Below are 19,564 nucleotides of genomic sequence, written 5' to 3' on the forward strand. Positions count from 1 at the left end.
CATCATGGATTAAATAACACATGATGGGCTGTTGTGTGATAACTGGCTCAGTACCTTCTCCAAACACAGCAGTTTAGAAAGGCAGAATGTTTGTATTCTGTTTATACTGGAATCAGTAGGTCAGTTGCAAGCAAGCTGTATTTGTCATTTGGTCACCCCAGACCCTAGTTGATCACTGGAATCTGCTGTCAAAATAGACAATGAAATATCATTCACAAGGTCTGAACTATATTTTATTTCAGGTTTGCTTCACGCTACTAGCCTCCTTTGGGAGAGGGCAGTAGCATCCATGAGTGTGAAACCAACCAATCAATGCACAACGCAACACACAGCGACAAAATGCTGCCCATGACAACTTGCAAATATATGGCCTGCTCTGCTCATACCAAGCCATTCGGCTGGTTTTATTAAGAAGAGGTGCACACAAGTCCCAGCTGGCTGCTAGGCCATGGATTGCCTGTGTTTTCCTAAGTACTCTTAGAAAAACAGGAGGACCTTTAGGCCATGGAGGAGAGTCTCCCTGAACTCCTCAGAACCTCCTCTGGGCCATAGCCCTTGGCAGGGATTTTCCATTTGTAATTGGAAATGTGTTCAAGTTACTCCAGTCAGGAGAAAAGTCTAAAGCTATTTCATCCGAAACTGTGAAAATGGAGCTTCACTGCTCTTAGAGAGTAAGCTGACTAGCAGCCTTTCATGTGCATGACTGAAAGGGATGTTCCAGAGCATAAGAAGTGAAATTCTCCATTTACAAGCAACTTGTGGTCCATCCATCACCATCTCTCAGCTATAGACACAGCTGTAGGCAGTGATGTTTGGACTTGCTCTCCAAATTCATGTCAGGATTGTTACCTGACCCTTGGAATGTGAGATGTGGGATGCTGTTGGGTTGCTCAACAGCTACAGTCCCCAGTGCCCCTTCATTCACTGAGCAGTTGGGGTCCATTGAAGTAGCCACCCCTAGTTTTTTCCAATGCCACCTCCATCAACAACTCCATATTCTCACACGAACCCCCTGCAGGAGCAGTATTGAAACCCTCTCTGGGAGATTTGTGTGACTAGCTTTTTTCCTTTGCTGTGAGCTCACAGAAAGGAGCATTACTCCTTGATTCACCCAGGGGTAAAGGAACAGCTCATCTATCCTATAGTGAGTCAGGATGTGCATTCATCTCCTTCAGGCTACAACTGCCATCTAAACTGGATCCAGTGACGGGGTGGATTGTAATCTTGTCAGGGATTCAGGGTGCTTTCAGTCTGTTCGCCGGATAAACCAGATTTCATTGCGACGATTAGGGACACCAGGGTTCTGGTATGCAGCCACCATGTAGGTATCACGGAGCACGTTTTCAGTTGAGCCCAGCAACTCCCAGAGAAGGTGGATCTCACGCAGAATTGTCTCTTCTGTAGTTGTCCCATAAAATACCCTTTACACAAGGTCAACAACAAAGCAGTTACCCATAAGGATCTAGTGTTGTTAAGAAAGTCTTGTTTCCCTGCCACCCATCCATTTATCCACCAGTGCATGATTCATCTTGAAAAACCTGGAAACTACTGCCCCAAAAGAATGACGACTTTCCATATGGATTTTTCCTTTCCCCACTGCAGGACCCGAGAATATTTTTCTTCTTGCTTAGTAACCATCTTTCCCATTATGCATTCCCTTTTTCCTAGCCAGGATGAGAGAGCATCTATCTTTCCCTGCTCTGCTTTGGCACTTTGAATATAGCTCTAATCTGCATGCAGCAAGGCCCACCTGGTGATGACCTGAAGTGGTGCTCTCTCTAGGATTTGGATGTCCGGGTCCATGGGGAGAGGGGGGTTAAGCTGAAATTCCCCAGGGAGGTAATAGGCAGTGATGACGTCCTGCAGTAACTCAGTGCCTTCCTTATTCAGGTGGATCTCATTGACCACTGGCACTGTCATCCCCAACTGGCAGCCTGGGTAAAGAAACACACAGAGACACCAGACAATGAAAGAGGATTCTAGGAAACTCTTCCCTTGCTTTCGCAATCTCAGCTGCTCCAAATACCATGAACTACTATTGTAGCACTTGCCTGCACATACCTAAGGAGTTCTCCTTGCAGATGTACCGTATTAGTTTCATGAAACCCATAGAGATGCTCTGCTCATACTTGGGTTCTCCTTTGGTGACGCATGCCCATTTCCCAACTGGGTACAGTCGTTCCTCATATGCTATCTCCTCACACTGAACCAAGAAGGCAGAAGAGTTAGTGGTATGCCAGTGTTTCTCCTGGCACTCAAATTACACCAGATGGAAATTGCATACCGAAAAAGCCTTGGTACTCAAAGGAACATAAAAGACTCATTCCAAATTCCTGCTGTATGAAGAAAGCATGATTTCATTACGAAACATAATTTACATGATGAAGCCATACAAAGATTTAGGCTAGTCTTCCCCAGCCTGGTGTCCATCAGGGGTGTTGGATTTCAACTTTCACCATTCCCAGCCAACATGGGCATTGGGTGTTGCCATGCAACGCAACTGGTTGACACCATGTCAGGAAATGAAAGCCTAAGCCATATACACCTCAATGTTATAAGGTGAAACCAAGAGGAAGAGAAAGGGAACCAAAATGTGAAAGGCTCTAACATCTTCAAAAGTGTTTGCTTAGTTAGCTGTTTTAATCACATTCAGCACAGGCAATTATGATGCCTTTCATTGCAGCAATCACTACAGCTTCTCTTAGTCAGCCCACTGATTATTGAGGAAATCCTCAAAAGTCCACTGCCAGTCTGTTTTTAACAATGCCCTCTCTACTGAGTGCATTTTTATCAGATACATCAGCGCTTTAACAAATTAATACTTTTATTTATTCCAGAAAATTCTGCAACCTCTCAGGACTGAAGCAGTGGCTTAAGTAGTTATTTCCTCAGTTAACACTATAGGGTTTTATCTTCCTAGCTATTACACTAAATTAAAAAAGCGCATCTAATTGTCTTCTCAATATAGCAAAAGGAAAAGAACACCCTGCATGCACATGGACAAGTGTGATCTGTCCTAATATATGCAATCTATCTAGGCAAACTGAACCACATTTAGACTAAAGACACAGCCAAGCATTGATGAATGATTTATGCGAGTGTCTTTAGAAATAAGGGCCATTAAGCCTGTAAGTTTACTTAGAGTCAAGTTTCCTAGTACAATGGAAAGGGGAAAGGAAAAATACTCATCAATATAGTGGAGAAACAAGAGCAAAGGAAAAACTAGAAAGCAAAAGAATTACTTGCAAATATCTTGTACATCCATGGATAGAGCAAGCACTGTATATACCAGCCTTACCCAAGCCAGAGCCCTCCAGATTCACTGGACCACAACACATAATCTCCTGCCATGTCCCCTGGGGGTTCTGAGAGTTCTAGTCCATCCAGAGGGTGCTAGGCTGGTGAAGGATACTGTACACAGAATACTTCAGAGCGCAGAAGATTCAGCTTCTCTAAAACATTCAATTTTGTATTGGAATGGAAGAGAGGGAAATGGGATTACTCTGCCAGGAATCACATCAATGGAATTATTATGACCACAAATCAGGAAGAACTCCACAAAGAGAACTCTTCAGGGACCTCACTTCAGAGAGCGGATGTAAAGTGAGTAACAGAATTTTCCTGTAGTTTATAGGAATAAACTACAATTATTCCTATGATGACATTAAAGCAAATAACAGCCTCTTTAATGGTATATAATTAACAATATTTTCTATCAGTTGGAAGGATCCTAGCAGGCATAGAAAGAAATACTAAATTATACTAAAATAGTCAGTGATCTTGGGTTTAGTTTTCACAGATGAAATAGTAAACCTATTTCTGGACTATATTACTTCAAAGAGCAGGTAGGACCTACTGCTATCCAGATCCCTGTATATTGAAACAAAAAACTGAAGGGTAACTGTTCCAGAATCACCTTTACTCTGACATGTCAAGTTCCCCTTGCAGAATTGTGCAGATTTGGGGGGTGGGGAGGGGTAGATAGTGGAGCATTCAACCATGTACTACCACCCCACAGCGCACTGAGTAGATATATGTTTACCACCTTATCTGCTGTTTGTAAGAATCAGGCTTCAGTTGTGTTGCCTAGAATGACTCCAAGATTCAGTTGATAATAAAAATGTAGTTTTAAAAATCTGAACAAGTTGGTCCTACATCAAATCAAGCCAGAACCTTCCCTAGAAGCAAACATGACAAAGTGAAGCTGTTATACTTTGGGCACATCATGAGAAGGCAAAACTTACTGGAAAAGACAATAATGCTAGGGAAACTAGAAGGCAGAAGACTGGCTTAATTCCATAAAAGAAGCCACAGCCTTGAGTTTCCAAGTGCTGAACAGGGTTTTCAAGGACAGGACATTTTGGAGGGCACTCATTCATAGAAATACCACAAATCAGAGCTGACCTGATCATATGTAGTTCTCCCCTCCAAGACTTCGGTGATACCTAAAACTTAAATGAGTCTATGGGCTGGAGTCTCCCACATGGTACCCATTTCTACCATTGAGCTCAGGGATATCTCTCTTGTTCTCTGCCCTTCTTGACTTTTACTGTATTTTAAAAGTTTTTTTTAATTAAAAATTCCCTGGGAGGCTGCCCTCCAAGGCCACCTTTATTTGAATTCAGACATACGGTTTTGTGTTTTGGAGCTCAGACCTCATATCTGTCTTACACTTAGGTTCTTGGGTAAGGGCACAGTCCTACTGAGACTTGTGATTGTCCAATGAAGGGCATGAAGTGATTATTCTCCCATCCTGCATTTTTTGCAAAATGGACTAGTGCATCTAGTCATGCTAGGATGTAGACAGAGGAGAGTGACAAGGATGATTAGGGAACTGGAAACAGTTCTGTGAGGAGAGATTGAAAGAACTGGGCATGTTTAGCCTATAGAAGACTGAAGGGAGAGATAACACTTTTCAAATATTTGAAAGACTGTCACACTGAGAAGGGCTAGAATCTCTTCTCAGTCATCCCAGAATGCAAGACACAGTATGATGGGCTCAAGTTATGGGAAGCCAAATTCTGGCTGGGCATCAGGAAAGACTTCCTGCTGGTGCTGTATGGCAATGGAACCAATTACCTAGGGAGGTTATGGGCTCTTCCACACTGGAGGTATTGAAGTGGCAGTTGGACAGCCATCTGTAAAGGATACTTTAACTTGGAGAGTCTTACATTAAGCAGGGAGTTGGACCTGATGGGCTTCTTGGCTGCTTCCAACTCTACTATTCTATAGTGCTTCAAGGGTAAGGGAAGGAAGTAGAAGAAACCTCAGGATAACTGATATCCTGGCTTTCCTAGTCTCCTTCCCTCCCCCTAAAAGTCCTTCCCTCCTCTCTGAGGTCATTTTCTAAGGTTCTTTCCCTCTAGCATGTGAGGGAAAAAGGGCAGATGCAGGGGGAGAATGCCTGTCCAAGGTATGCCATTGCTAAGCCTCAGAGCAATACATGTTGGCTTGTCATTACACTTGGAGAGTCCACATTCAGCTGGAGAGACTGGCACCAGAAGAGAGATTCCAGAGCCTCCTTAAAGGACCAGCATACTTACAGAAACCTGGGAAAAAACACTCCCTCACCCCAAGCCACATGTGCCTGAAGCCAAGCTATACCTCATGGAACAGGCAACCATTTCCACAGTAAAAATAAAAGTTGGCTTAACTCCCAACTCCATACAAACACATACCCAAAGAAATGAAAGAAACCATCAAAAAACAAGGAGCTGCTATAGCAACAAACTTGCTGCACCTTCAGTAACCAAGAAAAAACAGAGATGACTTAAAGAGATTACTTAAAACCATGAAGAAGACCAGGTTGATTGAGTTTAACATACATTGTTGGCCTGAAGCATCCAAGAAGACACCTCATGCTCTTGAATTCATTAGGGCTAACATGCAGAAACTGAGCTAAAATGGACTAAAATTACAAAAAGATGAAATTGACATATTAACTAAATACCCAAATCTATCATTGACATTTGTGGTTGGCATAAAAAGAGGACCATTAGAGAAAGGAATGACTGAAGAGGAGGCTGTTCCGCCTGAAAGCTCTTTCACATGTACATGGGAATATAAGTCTCATCAAAGCCAATGGGGTGTAGTTTTGCTTAGACATGTACAGAACTGTATTGTCAGTGTTACAGTTGGAAGACAACTATCAAGCCTAATGATAGCAAAAATAAATTATGATGTTGCAGAAAGGAGAAGGTAGGTTATTCTCAATACTGAGGTTACCTCTCAATAGGTGGCAAAAATAGGGTTCATGTGTACATTAACACACACACACACACACGGCGGGAGGGAGGGAAAGCACATATGTTTAGAAACAACATTCTACACGTCTCAATTCATGCAAGTCTGCATGTTCATGAGCACTCACCTTCTCATGCTGCGATAAAGTTGTGTAGGGTACTGGCTCTCGTGGCTGGTTATGGCGTGTCATTTGCAGTATTGGACCTGCCATCTCTGTCAAAATAGAGTAAAATGGAGAGGAAATTTCTTTAAGGCTGAATATGTCATGACATTCCCCGACAATCCATTGAAACTGATTGTTCTAAACAAACAACTTCTTTAGGCTTTTTTCAGTAGGATATATAGGCCATCAATTAAATATTTAGCTGAGATTGGGTCTTCCTGAATCAGTATGCATAACTGACACTTCCCACTGCTGCTTTGTTAGAGAAGGCATTCAGGAACCTGCTGTGAATCATCTTCTAGCATGGTGAGATCTGCCTCCCAAGACTTCTGAAGGTCAAACTTGACTTAGTAGTATTAGAAATTGCGCAAATCACTTTTAAAAATTAAACCGTAGGTGTTAGGAGCCTGGTCTGGACAGGAACTCTGACAAGGAGATAGTTATGGGACATTAACCCCATACCACCTGCTGCATTCCCAGTCCAGATCAGTCTGCTCTAAACACTTTTTGCAAGGAGGAAGGACACACACACTGGAGCAAATGGAAAGCAAATAGCTGGTGTGTACAATTAGGGACTCCCTGCAAGAAGGAAAAAAGGTTGATGCCCCTACCCTCTAATCCCTATGCCAACAGCCCAGTCTTTTTACTATGAGAAAGCCATTAATGGCATTCTAATTTCTCCTAGTCTGGTCCTGATGGTATTTAAACTGGGCTTCTAATGTTCATTCAGCACTTTAGCCTTCCTGCTTCATCATCCCTGCAATTCCTATATATAAGGCTATAAGCAATGGAACAGCATACAAAAACTCTAAATAAATAAATAAATAAATTCCTTGTTACTTCCTTATATTCTTTCTTTGTAGTCTGGCCTTCCTTCCACCTCCTATACATGTCCTTTTTTCAGATTATCTCTTTCTCCCTTAGCTTCTTGTGAAGCTACATGGGCTTCCTCTGTTGTTTCCTACTCTTTTTCCTTGTTGGAATTGTTTGTAGTTGTGCCTTAAGCAATTATTTTTTAAAGATATCTCATCCTTCTGGGGCTCCTTTTCCCTTTAGAGTGGCTTGCCATGGGACTTTGTTTATCATTGCCCTGAATTTGTTAAATTCATATCCCTTAACATATCCCTTTAAATGTCTTTGTCCACACAAAGTATTTGAAGTTATTTTATATAGATTATCTTGTAATATGCAGTTTTATTCCAGCTCTTCCTGAAAAGGTGGATAGGAAAGGATTCCCCATCAAAAGCTGGTATTACATAGCAGTCACAGAAAACAGAACTCCCAACCCCGATTCAAAGCACTAAGAACATTTATGCAATGAACATTATTAGTACCTCCATTCTGAGGACACTGACTGAAGGCAAATGCAAAATCAAAGGTAATTTGATAATGAGAAAGTAATTTAGCAATAGCCTAAATGTTAAATGGTAACTATTGCAGTATATTAAATTTCTTTCTAGGGTTTAGCCACTGGGACTGGAAAGGGAGTAAGAAATTGCAGTACAAAGCAATGTTAACCTATGTAAACATTTCTTAGAGATTTCACCTTGTGAAACTTTGCCTACAAGTGGGTGCATACAGACAACGCAATTTCACTAATACACACATACTGCCTTCTTCCAAAGACTAAGCTGGAGGAAGCAGAAATTAAACTGGCACAATGCTGACTGGCTGGTATTTGTTGCAATTGTGAAGCAACCTCCTCCAACTCACCCTCTTTTCCAAGCTAGGATGTATACCACACTGATTGGTTGTCCCTTGGATCAGTCATAAAATCACTTCCCTTCCCCAGCTCAAGCACATTTCAATGCCTCAATCAGTAATCCCCAACCTGGTGCCCTCCAAATGTATTGGACCGCAAGTCCCAACACACAGAGCCAGCTATGTTGGTTAGGTGATACTGGGAGCTGTAGTTCAATGCATCTGGAGGTCACCAGATCACAGAAAGGGCTGAGGAAAACTCTGGGGGTGGGCTGGAATCGAAGGAGAGAAACAAGTCACTCACTGAGGACCTGGGCAGGATGAGGGTGGTGGTACGTACCTTAAGTGAATAGCCTGCCAAGTATGGGAGGGGACATCATTCAACTTGCAGTTGTCCGTATCTGGGATGAAGCACAGAGGCAGGTGGAAACAGCCCTCATCTTGAAGGTAAAGACTCCTTTTCTTTTTGAAGGTACATCTGCATGCAACCTAATTGGGGCTGGGATGCAAGTTCTTACCCTGAGGGAGTGACACTTGGTGAGTGCTGGCTACTGCCTCCCAATGCGAAAACAGCCTGTTCTGTTCCTCTTCTTCCATCGGTTCATCATCTTCATCCACAACCTCATCATCCAGTTCATTTAGCTCCTCAAGGGTGATACGTGCCATCTTAAACCCTGCAGTTCCTGCAGAAAAGGCCACAAAAATTCTACTCACCCATTACTTACCCTGAGAACCAGTGTGGTATAATAGTTAGAGTGTTGGACTGCGACTTGGGAGATCTGGGTTCTGCTCCCTAGTCATGAAGCCCACGGGGTGAATTTGGGCCAGCCACTCTCTCAGCCTAACCCACCTCACTGGGCTGTCGTGAAGATAAAATGGAAGAGGAGGAAGGAAGTTATATAAGCTACCTTGGGCTCCTTTCAGGAGCCAAGGTAGAATAAAAATATAATAAATCAGAAATCTAGCTGCTGCCCTCCAGATGGGGATATTGATTGATTTTCTGCCTCTATACCAAGAAATGGCTCTGAAGATGGCAATCGAGGTGTTGAACCATGGCCATTAGCCAAGCTGGCTAGAAATAATGGGAGCGGCAGCCCAACACATATGGAAGGCACCAAGTTGGGGAAGGTTGCTCTATACGCCAAGCCTTTCCTACAGGCATAGTAGCAATTGCAGCCCATCTATGTGGGAAACACTCTGTATGCTGAGACACGACTTGCTTGCTTGCTATGTTACTTGTAGCTCCACTAGAGCATGGGAAAACTGAGCCCATTGGGCTGGAGCCTGACATCCCTTTCTGAAAATCTGAGGAGATGCCGTAGCAAATTTCATATATCAGCATCATCATATTTATTCATATTCCCAGTACTGGGACTCAAGGTAGCTTATGACATCAAAAACCTATACACTGGAAATAAAGGGGCTCTGGGTGAGACCCTGGTGAATGTCCGGGAACTCAGTTAGCTCTCTGCTCATGTTGCAGGAGGTCTTAATTTGATACTGAGTTATAGAATTATACTTGGGTTAATATAAGCAATAGCAAACGTTCTCACATGCCTTTTTTCCTGGAGGAGTAACACCTCATAGCATGTAAGTCTGGCTATCAATTTAGGCAGAAGAGCAGTGAAGCTCTTATTTTTTGTATATTTGGTTTCCATTCCAAGTACTATTCTAGAACATAAACAGCTATAATAAATTAGAACAAAGTCCTATCTAGTCCAGCATGCCGTTTCCCACAGCGGCCAACCAGATGTCTGTGGGAAGCCCAAAAGAAAGACATGAGCATAAAAGCATGTTTCTACTTGTGTTCTTACAATGCCACTGAACCAGGATATACTATATAGACTTTATTTATAACCATAATCTGATTATTATTCTTAATTTGAATTCTATACTATCCAATCGCTGAAGCTCTCTACAGTTTACAACAGCACATAAAGAGCCATAACATATAACCATTTAAAAGCTGAATTTAAAACCGAATGTAAACAACTACACCAGCTAGAACAAGTTGAACAGCAAGACCTGTTAAGCAACTAACAAAATGACCCAATATACTATTTTGAGCTGTTTCTGTAGAAGACAGTTCTAACCTGACACTGAAAGAATGGGGGAATTGGTGCCAGGAGGGCCTCAGTTGGGTGGCCACCACTGATAAGGCCCTCCTCCTTGTTATCACCAACTGAACCACTTTTGGAGGTGGCAGTCCAAGGCAGGCCCCATATGTTGATCATCATGTCCAGGTAGATTTCAGTGGGAGAGGCATTCCATCATGATGTAGCCATTATCAAGAAACAGTTGAAAAAGATCTTTTAACTGAAGTCCTGCTATTTTATTTCAGCTATACTGAAGGAGTACTGATTACTTTCATTTACTTTTGCTCCTGATGCTAACTGGAAAATAAGTTTTTTCTTTGGTAATCATGATTCATTCCTTAAAACACACCTTTTTACTGAACTGTGATCTGTATATCAAGATTTTTTCAGTAGGAGAAACTCTTGAATATTACATAGATGTACTCCTAATATTTATGCCTCACTTTTTGGTTTGGAGACTTCCAGAGAGGCTTATTTATGACTCTATTTCCATATACATGAAAAATTGGCTTCCCTTTTTATTATTACAATGGTAAGCTTTCTGCAATTTAGAACATGCAGTAATCATTCTGGCAATCAATTAGAACAAATTTTTTAAATGGAAGTTTTTGATAGGGAGACTCTCTTAGCATTATTCTGCATTAGACCATCCCTCTTTCTTTCAGTAACTGCTGTGAGCACCATCATATTTGCACACTTCTAACTTGCTCCATTTGGAAAGCTACAAATGTTCCTGATAACCAAGCACACAACTTATTAAAGCAGATGCTCCAAAATCTTAGAGTGGATTCATGTGACTGGCATTAGGTCCATGAAGTCCTTGCAATCTCCTACCATCACAGTCAACTCCTCTTGACACAACTGATTACTGAAATGCATTATACACAGTTTAGCTTTGCAGGTGCTTTGGAAAACACCAGTTAGTTAAATATGGAACTAGTAAGCTAACTGTGCTTGGTTGACAACAGTCTCAAATCAAAGTGTTGCTGTTGGCCTTTAAAGGTTAAAATGGCTGGAGGTCAGAGTCTCTAAAAGAATGTCTCCTTCCATATGTACCTGATCAAACCCTTAGGTCATCTTCAAAAACCCTCCTGAAGGTGCTGCTGTGTAAGGAAATTACATCAAAGGGAGGGCAGCTTCAGTAATAACACTTTGTTAATGAAATTCCTTTCTCAAGGAGGCTTGCCTGGTGCCTGCATAGTTGTCTTTCCAATTCCATGTGAAGTCCTTTATGTTTTCTCAGGCATTTTAAATGAGATTTTATGGGTTTTTAATGCTCATTTTCCCTATTCAGTTTGTTTTTAGCATTGCATTTTATTCTTTTACCCTCATGTAATCCACCCAGAGAACTTCTGTTATTGACTAAATTAAAAATATATTAAAAATGTAATGTAATGTAACAACCTGCCCAGTACGCCTACCTTCCTCTACACCAATATGGCTTACAGGTATAACTATGCCAATTTCTTAACTGACTAGGAGACACTTTGTGCATCTTCTCCTTTGACACATCTCTAGTACAAATCCTTCCTCCTTTCTTAGTTGGCCTTAATTATGATTGTGCATTATGCATCACTTCTTTAAAGGGTAACCTGACCAGATTAACAGTTTACAAAGCCATTTCAAACCCTGATTGAAATAGCAACCTTGGTTAGCATCAATTCAAATACAATGCTAAAGTGAAGAGCAAAGGCGAGACAATTCCTGTTGGAGAACTGTTGAAGAGGGAGGGAGGTTGCTGCCTACTCCCATCCTATTAACCATATTTAAAAAACTATCAGAGTCATATCTTGATGAAGTGAGATTTCATTGTTTGAGAAGGTAAAAGTAACATAGCAGATAACTTGAAATGATGAATGACAATGCAGTTCCTGTTGTTCCCTCTCTAGAAGAAAATGTAACAGTCTTTTGCACTGTTATAAGCTAAGCTCAAGTTGTAATCTGACACTGACCATGCTGCAATCACTCACCAATCATGTAAAGCAGAAGCAGGCTGTCAGATCAATTGGAATGCATACCTTCTGTCTCTTACTCAACTGCGCTTGCTCCCTCTGAGCATGGAGACAGCATGAGCAGTAGTGCCTACCTTAAACAGGAGAGCTTCAATGCCACTTTATGGGCACAATGCTCCTGTGTGCATAATCTAAATAAAGGCTTTGTTTGGTTTGCTTCCTTCTGTTCTAGTCTCTTCTTTCAGATCCAGAGAACAGTAAGGCATCTCTGTGCAGTCAGCCCAGTTCCTTGCTTTGAAGGCACCCTGGAGACGGCAAGGGACAAACACGTCTTGAGGTGACCCAGCCTTTGTTGACTCAACTCCACTGTCAGCTGTAGTGGAGAGAAAACCACTGATCTGTGCATCTGCAGACATTCTGGGGCTTTGGTAAGTTTGTGCAGTTGTTGCCCTGACTCTTTGTCTGATGCAGAGAGTCATTATCATGCAGGTAATCCCAGAAAGAAATCTGACTGTCCCAACAGGCTTTTGTCTTCCTCACTTTTCTTTATCAAATACCCACAGCACCATCTGGTCGAACACTTTCCTCAAAATGAGAGATAGCTCTGAAGACTTAAGAGAAAGCCTCAGGGTCACATTTATTATTGATTGATTGACTGATTGATTTATATCCTGCCTTTTTCCTGCAAAGGGCTCAAGGCAGCTTACATCATTCTCCTCCTCCATCTTATCCCCACAACAACAACCCTGTGAGGTAGGTTGGGCTGAGAGTCTGTGACTGGCCCAAAGTCACCCAGTTGGCTCCATGGCTGAGTGGGGACTCGAACCCAGATCATCTGAGTCCCAGTTCCTTGCTCTTAGCCACTACGCCACACTGGCTCTCACAGTAACCACCTTAAATGGAGTGATTCTAACCAACTCTTGAGGGTGTCGATGACCTCAAAGCAGTGTAGTACATTATGCAGCAATGCCGAAGTGACTTCAAGACCACCAAGACAACTTCTTAGAAGTAGTACCCACTGCTGCTCTAAAAACACTGACTTGACAAAGATTCAGCGTTGCAAAGTCTTGAAAAGCACCCTGATTTTTTTTAATCACTGCTCAAAACATTCAAAGAACACACCAAGAACCAAGACCCAGAACAGAGCTTCTTGTTGATGGTTGTCCAAGTTGTTGTCCTAAGCAGACACCCCTGATAATATCAAGCTCTTCAGCACCAGAATGCTAAAGCAGCCACACAGACCCAACTCATAAATGAACTAGAAAATAAAACCCAACACTGACACTCCAAGTGCAGTAAATGTAAATGGGCCTCCCCAACTCAGCAATGGCTGCGACTAATGTAAGAAGGCTAGACACTGTAAGTTTTACTGTAAGGGGCATCCCAGTGACCAGTACTTGTCACATCTCCCTCCTGTGCTAAAAATGTTCACAGAGAAGATAAATAATGTCCAGAACTGGGATTCATATGGAGCTTTCAGCAAAACATTCTTTTGTCAAAGGCACAGTCTCAAAAAACTCAGCAAAATGCCAGCTGACTTCTTAGTGGACAATGAAGCCACTCACTACCTCTTCTTCCCAATTCAGGTAAAACTGTTTCCACCAATGGCATTTCTCAGAACTCTACTGTATACCCTATTTCTACACCCCAACCCTTACCCTTGCCCCCCCCTCCACAGATCACTCCTTCTGCCCCACTGCTCCTCTTTCAACCTCAATTTTCTGCTCCTCAGAAGGGTTCTTCCTCCAAATTCCAGAAAATTCCAATGCCCTCACCCTGAATGATGTGAGCCGCCCTTAATGATGTGAGCCGCCCCGAGGCTTCGGCAAATGGGGCGGCATAAAAATGTTTTAATAATAATAATTAAAAAAATAGCAGCACTAATGAGTAAAGAACCCAACAGAAGCCCTTACTCCTTCTAACAGGAACTGCTACCATTGGTCCCTCCACTTTGGGCCTCAGACATCACTGACCCAGGGCTCCTGAAGAGTGTGAGCCCAGTTAAACTCAAGACAAGAAGGAGCCTTTCTACCCTAGATTTCTCAATATCTCCTATTCAACAGACAATAGAAAGCATCTGAACAGTTATAAACAAGAGATCCTGATCACCACCAGTCCATGCAACATTCCAATTCTCTTGGCCAAGAAGTCAGGAAAAAGAAATCCTGATGGAACCCCAGTCTATCATTTTGTATAATAGCTGAGGAAAGTAGACCAGATCCTAATTCACGACTAGCCCCTAGTGCCCATGTCAGCAGTCATTCTTTCCATGATTCCTGCAGAAACCACCTTCTTCTCTGTCACTGACCCATTAGCATTCCTGTGCATCCTGAAACACAATTTCTGTTTGACTTCAGCTTTGATGGCTCTCAATTTATCTGGATGAGGTTCCCACAAGGACTGAATGAAAGTCCAAACCTCTTTTTTCAAGTCATGAAAGCAGACTAACATCAAGTCACCCTACTCTGTGGGTCTACACTAATTTAGTACATTGATGACCTGGTAATTGTACCCAAAGATGCCAAATCCTCTAATCAAGAAATTTTGCATCTTCTAATTGAAGTAGTACAATATAGCCACAAGGGCCTGAAAAACAACATTCAACTCTGTTCAGAAAACCTGTCCTGAAATCTATCCAGCTTGCCCTGAGTTGCTTCCAGACAATCCTAGTTAGATACAAACTGAAAACAAAACAAAAACAAAACAGAAGAAAAGGAAGAGAAAGCCACCCCTCTGAAGGTTCCTAGGTGTTGTAGGGTATTACTAAAGCTAGATTTCAGAATTGACCCTCATAGTCAAACCTCTCACTGAAATGACCCACAGTTCCAACCCCAGCCTTCTGCAATGGGTCCCTGAACCGAAGCCATCTTTTTCCAACGTGGAAAAGTCTTTACACCTATCCCCCACACTTCATACACCCAATTACAAGAACAATTATCACAAACAAAACAGGGTCGCCTCTACTGTCCTATTCCAAATACAGTACAACAAAAGCCTATTTCATATTACAGCTGCACCCTAGACCTTGCAGCCACAGGATACCCACCATGTCTGCCTGCAGTGGCCACACCACTCATCCTTGTTCAAAGGGCCCAAAGCTGGAAATCAACCCAAACCTGATGAGGTATCTCTTCACAAGTGGTAGTAACCAGAAATCCTTACCCCAAGAGCCCAAATCCATTCAAACCCTCAAATTGGGTCTACACAAAAAGACATTTCAAGAAACACAAACTCAAGCCATGCTGGAAAGTGCTGCACCAAATCTTGCTGACAATGTGAAAGGCAGTCAAGCCAGCAGAAATCTCAGCTTGCATCTACTTGCTCATTGCAAGAAACCCCTTGATCCAACCCTAAATTCTGAGCCCCTCATGGAGCCTAATTGCAGACCCATCTCCAGCAACAAAGTGGCAGGAGCTCAACACCAGACAATCCCATGCTCTTTGCTAGACTCTATGACCCCCCAAGTTCTTGCCTAGAAATCAGTCACCCAGCGCCAGGACTCAAAGTCATTTTCAGAGCATTTCAGAAGCCAAAGTTATTTTCAAATCACTTCAGAAGATTAGATGATGGACTCTGGAAATGATTAGATGATGGACTCTGCCCGAGAAGGCAAGCCAAATCAACATCTCAACTCTTGATATCTGAATCCCCCTTCAGACACCCCTTCAGCTGAAATCCATTCCACCCACCTGAACTCTTCTTTTAAAAAATGGCTGCTGTGTTCCTTTTGTTCCTCCTTGGATACTGAAGGGTTTGAGGGAATTTCCTCTGTAGCATTCCATGAAAGGCATGCCTAATGGGCTAACCAGTCCAACTGCTGGACATACGCCTTCGAAGTAGAATGTACCCAGGATGGATTCTCTTTAGGCCTGATCCTACTAAACCAGAGGTCTCAAACTCAACTTACTTGGGGGCCACTGGAAGTAGAGTCTGGGTGTGGCTGGGCCGCATCAAGTATTCCACCACGGTGGTGGTGGGCAACTCATCCCGCGCCTGGCCCGGGCACGGCCGGCGCTTTGCAGGCCGCAGGGCCCCTCCCCCATGCCCCACCCGTCCCGGCAATTGGCCCGCGGGCTGTGAGTTTGAGACCCCTGTACTAAACCATACCAGGCTGATTCCAGATGCACTACACTTCTCCCACAGGGCATTTAACCTGGAGGGTTTATAACCTTCCGGTTACAGCTAACAGAAGAACTTTGCAAAAATCAGGCCAAGAAAAACTGCAATCTTTTAATCTCTTCTCAAATAATGATTAGGTATTAGATATTTATCTGCCAAAATACAATACAGGTAGTCCCTGGGTTAAGTGCTGGGAAAACTCCTGCCTGAAACTCTTAAAAGTCATGGTCAGGCAGCATCTGGACTAGATGGTCTAAGTCACTATAAAACAACTTTCTACATCTCTATACTGGTAGACATAATGATACTGAAGTTCTATGTTGTGAAGCTTGTTTGTTGCAGAAAGCCATACACTGCTGAAATATCTGCAAATTTTACTACAACAGTTCCAGTCTTTTCTGAGTGCTATCTGTCAATTATAAACCAACAATGTTCACATTGTTAAGAATTTACTAAGAACGCAAAAGCCCGGCTGATCAGGCCAAATGCCTATCAAATCCTGCATACCAGTAACACACAAGCAGGAAATGAGGACAATAATCTTCTGCCATTATTCCCCAGTAACTGGCATTCCCTCTGATGCTGGTGGGAGTATAGCAGTAGTAATGACAGTAGTCATTAACACTGCACAGTCCTTTACACTACTTAGATTTCCCCCCAAAACATTTGTGATTGTTGCCATCACTGACCAACTTTTGCAAACAACTGACTAGTGAATCATGCCAAATCAATGTTTTGTAGGTGCAACTGCAGGAAAAATCTTTGAATAAATGCCTTCTGAAACAGTCTATTTATACCTAATTCATGCATTTTTATCCTATTACTGACCCAAGAATAAGTCATCCCTAAATTCTTTAAGATCATTACCAACAGAAATTTGCTTTGAAAGTTTTTGGAAAATCTGGATTTCCCCTACTTATTGGATATTTGTTTGCTTCATTTTTATGCTGCCCAAGAGCTGAGGTTCTTAGGCAGTAACAAAAGTTACAATTAAACAAAAGTTTTAAAAAACACACAAACAATTTAAAAGAACAAGACCATAATAGGAATTGCTATGATTCAGCAAAGGAGCAAAGCAGTGGTACATAATAAAATGGAATATATAAAAACAAAGTTAAAAAGTTAAACTGTTAAAATACTGGGAAAATAAAAAGATCACTACACAGCACCATTGATTACCCATCAATAAGAATTACCCATCAATAAGAATATAACGTAGGTGCCAGGAGCACCTCTTTGGGTAGCTTATTCCAAAGCCAGAGTGCCAAGTTGAAAAGGCCCTCCCAGTAGACACCCGCCTCACTGCTTTCAGAAGGGACCCCCAGAGGACCTCTGAAGATGATCTCAAGGTCCAGGTAAGTACATATGGGAGCAGGCAATACTTTAAATAACCTGGCCTGATACAGTTAGGGTTTTGAATGTTTAAATAAATAAGTTTATTTCTCAAAGATCAAATAGCAGGATTTTGAGACAATTCTTTCTCAAAAAATGGGCATCATGAAACATCTTGACAGGTTTACAGAATGTGGCTGGCAGCAACATAAAGGCATGTGTGTAGCATTCTGGGGATATGGGATGTGAGGATGTAATGGTTTCCATGTAGGCAGCAAGGATGATTATTCAGAAATAATCTGGATTCTTGCAAAGCAAGCAGGTTTTGAGGAGATGAAGCAAGTTTGTTCTTGGGGTTGCAGCATTGCTGACAGTGAAGCACTGAAGCTCTTGTAGTCAGACAGAAAGCAAGCGTGGCATGCCAGGTACAAGTACTGGGCAGAGATGTAGGGGCTGCCTGTATATTTCAAAACCTAACGCAAGGTACTGGCTTTTATCTATAAAACCTTACACAGCACAAGACTACAGTACCTACGTAACAGAGTGTTTCCCCCATATGAACTTACCTGTACCCTGCAATTGATGTCTGAAGTCCTCCAGCAAGGCAGACTTGAGGATAGGAATGAGAAGGCCTTCTTGATGGTCACCCCCTGCATTGAAGAACGTTCTCAGTGAGTCTGTCTAACAGCATTGTCTTTTCAGCACTAGATTAGTTTTCCTGTCCTCTCAGGCATTTGATCTGATGCTGTAATGCTAGGTGTTTTAAGTCCTGACATTTCATTGCTAATTGTTTTTAGTTGTTTCAAATGGTTTGAACTTTTTGTATGCTAGGTTTTGTATTAGTTTATCATGCTATATTTTATGTGAACTACACAGAGCATTTTGGCTATTGGGGGGTACAGAAGTGCAATAAATGAATAAAGCATCTAAAAGTAGAGGTAAGTTGCTCCTTGAAAGGAATCACTCAAAAAAGTATTACAGCACAAAATGGACTCATAGCACAAGGTGTCTGAATATTGTTGTCACTTCCTTTCCCCAAGTATTACCTGGCAGTAGGACAAGCAGGGATTCAACAGGTGCAGTGCTCTCTCGTATGTGTATACACACACAGAGTCAGTGCAGAGGAAAGCTACAACTGCTGGGTTCCTTCCTGACATTTGGAAGTCTCTGTTAGAAATGGGAGGCAAAGTCTTGCGCTTGATTTTCTTTTTAGCAACAGGCAGGCTGTCCTGGCGGTTATAACAGGCAGGTACACAGGAGCTATCCAACTGCGGGAGCAAGAGCAATAGGTGGCGAGGAGGAGAGGAGGAAGGCTCTAGAGTAGCCTTCCCAACTTGGGGCCTCCAGATGAGCCAAACTACATCTCCCAGCATCCCCCTACTGGCTGGAGGGCCCCAGGCGAGGGAAGGCCGCTGCCGGGCACCGAAAAAGACGCAAGCGGGGGGGGCTCCTTGTGTGTGTGTGTCTGCGGGTGGCCTGTGTCTCGAAAGAAACCACCCTGGAGGGCTCAGGGTGGCCCCTCGGCCGGGACTGGCTGCGCCTTCACGCCCCAGGGGGAGGAACCCAGGTGTCCGGGCGCCGAGGTGGTGTCTCCCAGGTAACAGCGGGGCAGAGGAGGGAGAAAGAGCGGCCCGAGCTGGCAGCCTGCAGGCGGGGAAACCTGACCTCGGGGCAGCCACTTAAGCCCCGCCCTCGCCCAACCGCCAATCCCTCGGCCTCGCGGCCTCCGGGAAGGAGCGGAGCCAGCAAGCGGGAGCGCGCGCAGCTGCGAAGCGGGGAGGAGAAGGGGGTCTTGGTCCCACTCCTCCGCTGGGGCAGGTGGAGGGAGCCGTTACCTGACACTTCCTGCGCCTTTCCCAACCCGGAACGGATCCTGCCGGCCCAACGAAACAGAGGCGGGCGGCCAAGCTGAATCATCCGAGCAGAGGCGGGCTCACGCCTTGGTGACGTCACGGCCC

At 43.2% G+C, this 19,564-nt stretch overlaps 1 protein-coding gene across 3 annotated transcripts; it reads right to left on the bottom strand.

Moving 5' to 3' along the window:
• Positions 1–211: 211 nt before the first annotated feature.
• LOC123022976 (heme-binding protein 1-like) lies at positions 212–19,564 on the bottom strand. 3 transcript variants are annotated; one of them, XM_044429210.1, is made up of 8 exons: positions 19,442–19,490; positions 18,653–18,773; positions 18,173–18,256; positions 8,626–8,790; positions 6,371–6,456; positions 2,062–2,203; positions 1,751–1,934; positions 212–1,421 (listed from the first exon to the last, which is right to left on the bottom strand). In XM_044429210.1, exons 4-8 carry the CDS (start codon positions 8,771–8,773, stop codon positions 1,247–1,249), a joined length of 735 nt encoding a protein of 244 aa, XP_044285145.1. In that variant the 5' UTR covers positions 8,774–8,790; positions 18,173–18,256; positions 18,653–18,773; positions 19,442–19,490; the 3' UTR covers positions 212–1,246. The 3 variants fall into 3 exon arrangements, with proteins under 3 accessions (XP_044285145.1, XP_044285143.1, XP_044285144.1); XM_044429208.1 differs by lacking the exon at positions 18,653–18,773 and having other exon boundaries at positions 19,442–19,564; XM_044429209.1 differs by lacking the exon at positions 19,442–19,490 and having other exon boundaries at positions 18,653–19,255.

Source organism: Varanus komodoensis, unplaced genomic scaffold, assembly GCF_004798865.1.
Source record: "Varanus komodoensis strain SLA01 unplaced genomic scaffold, ASM479886v1 scaffold2, whole genome shotgun sequence".
Classification (NCBI taxonomy): Eukaryota; Metazoa; Chordata; class Lepidosauria; order Squamata; family Varanidae; genus Varanus; species Varanus komodoensis.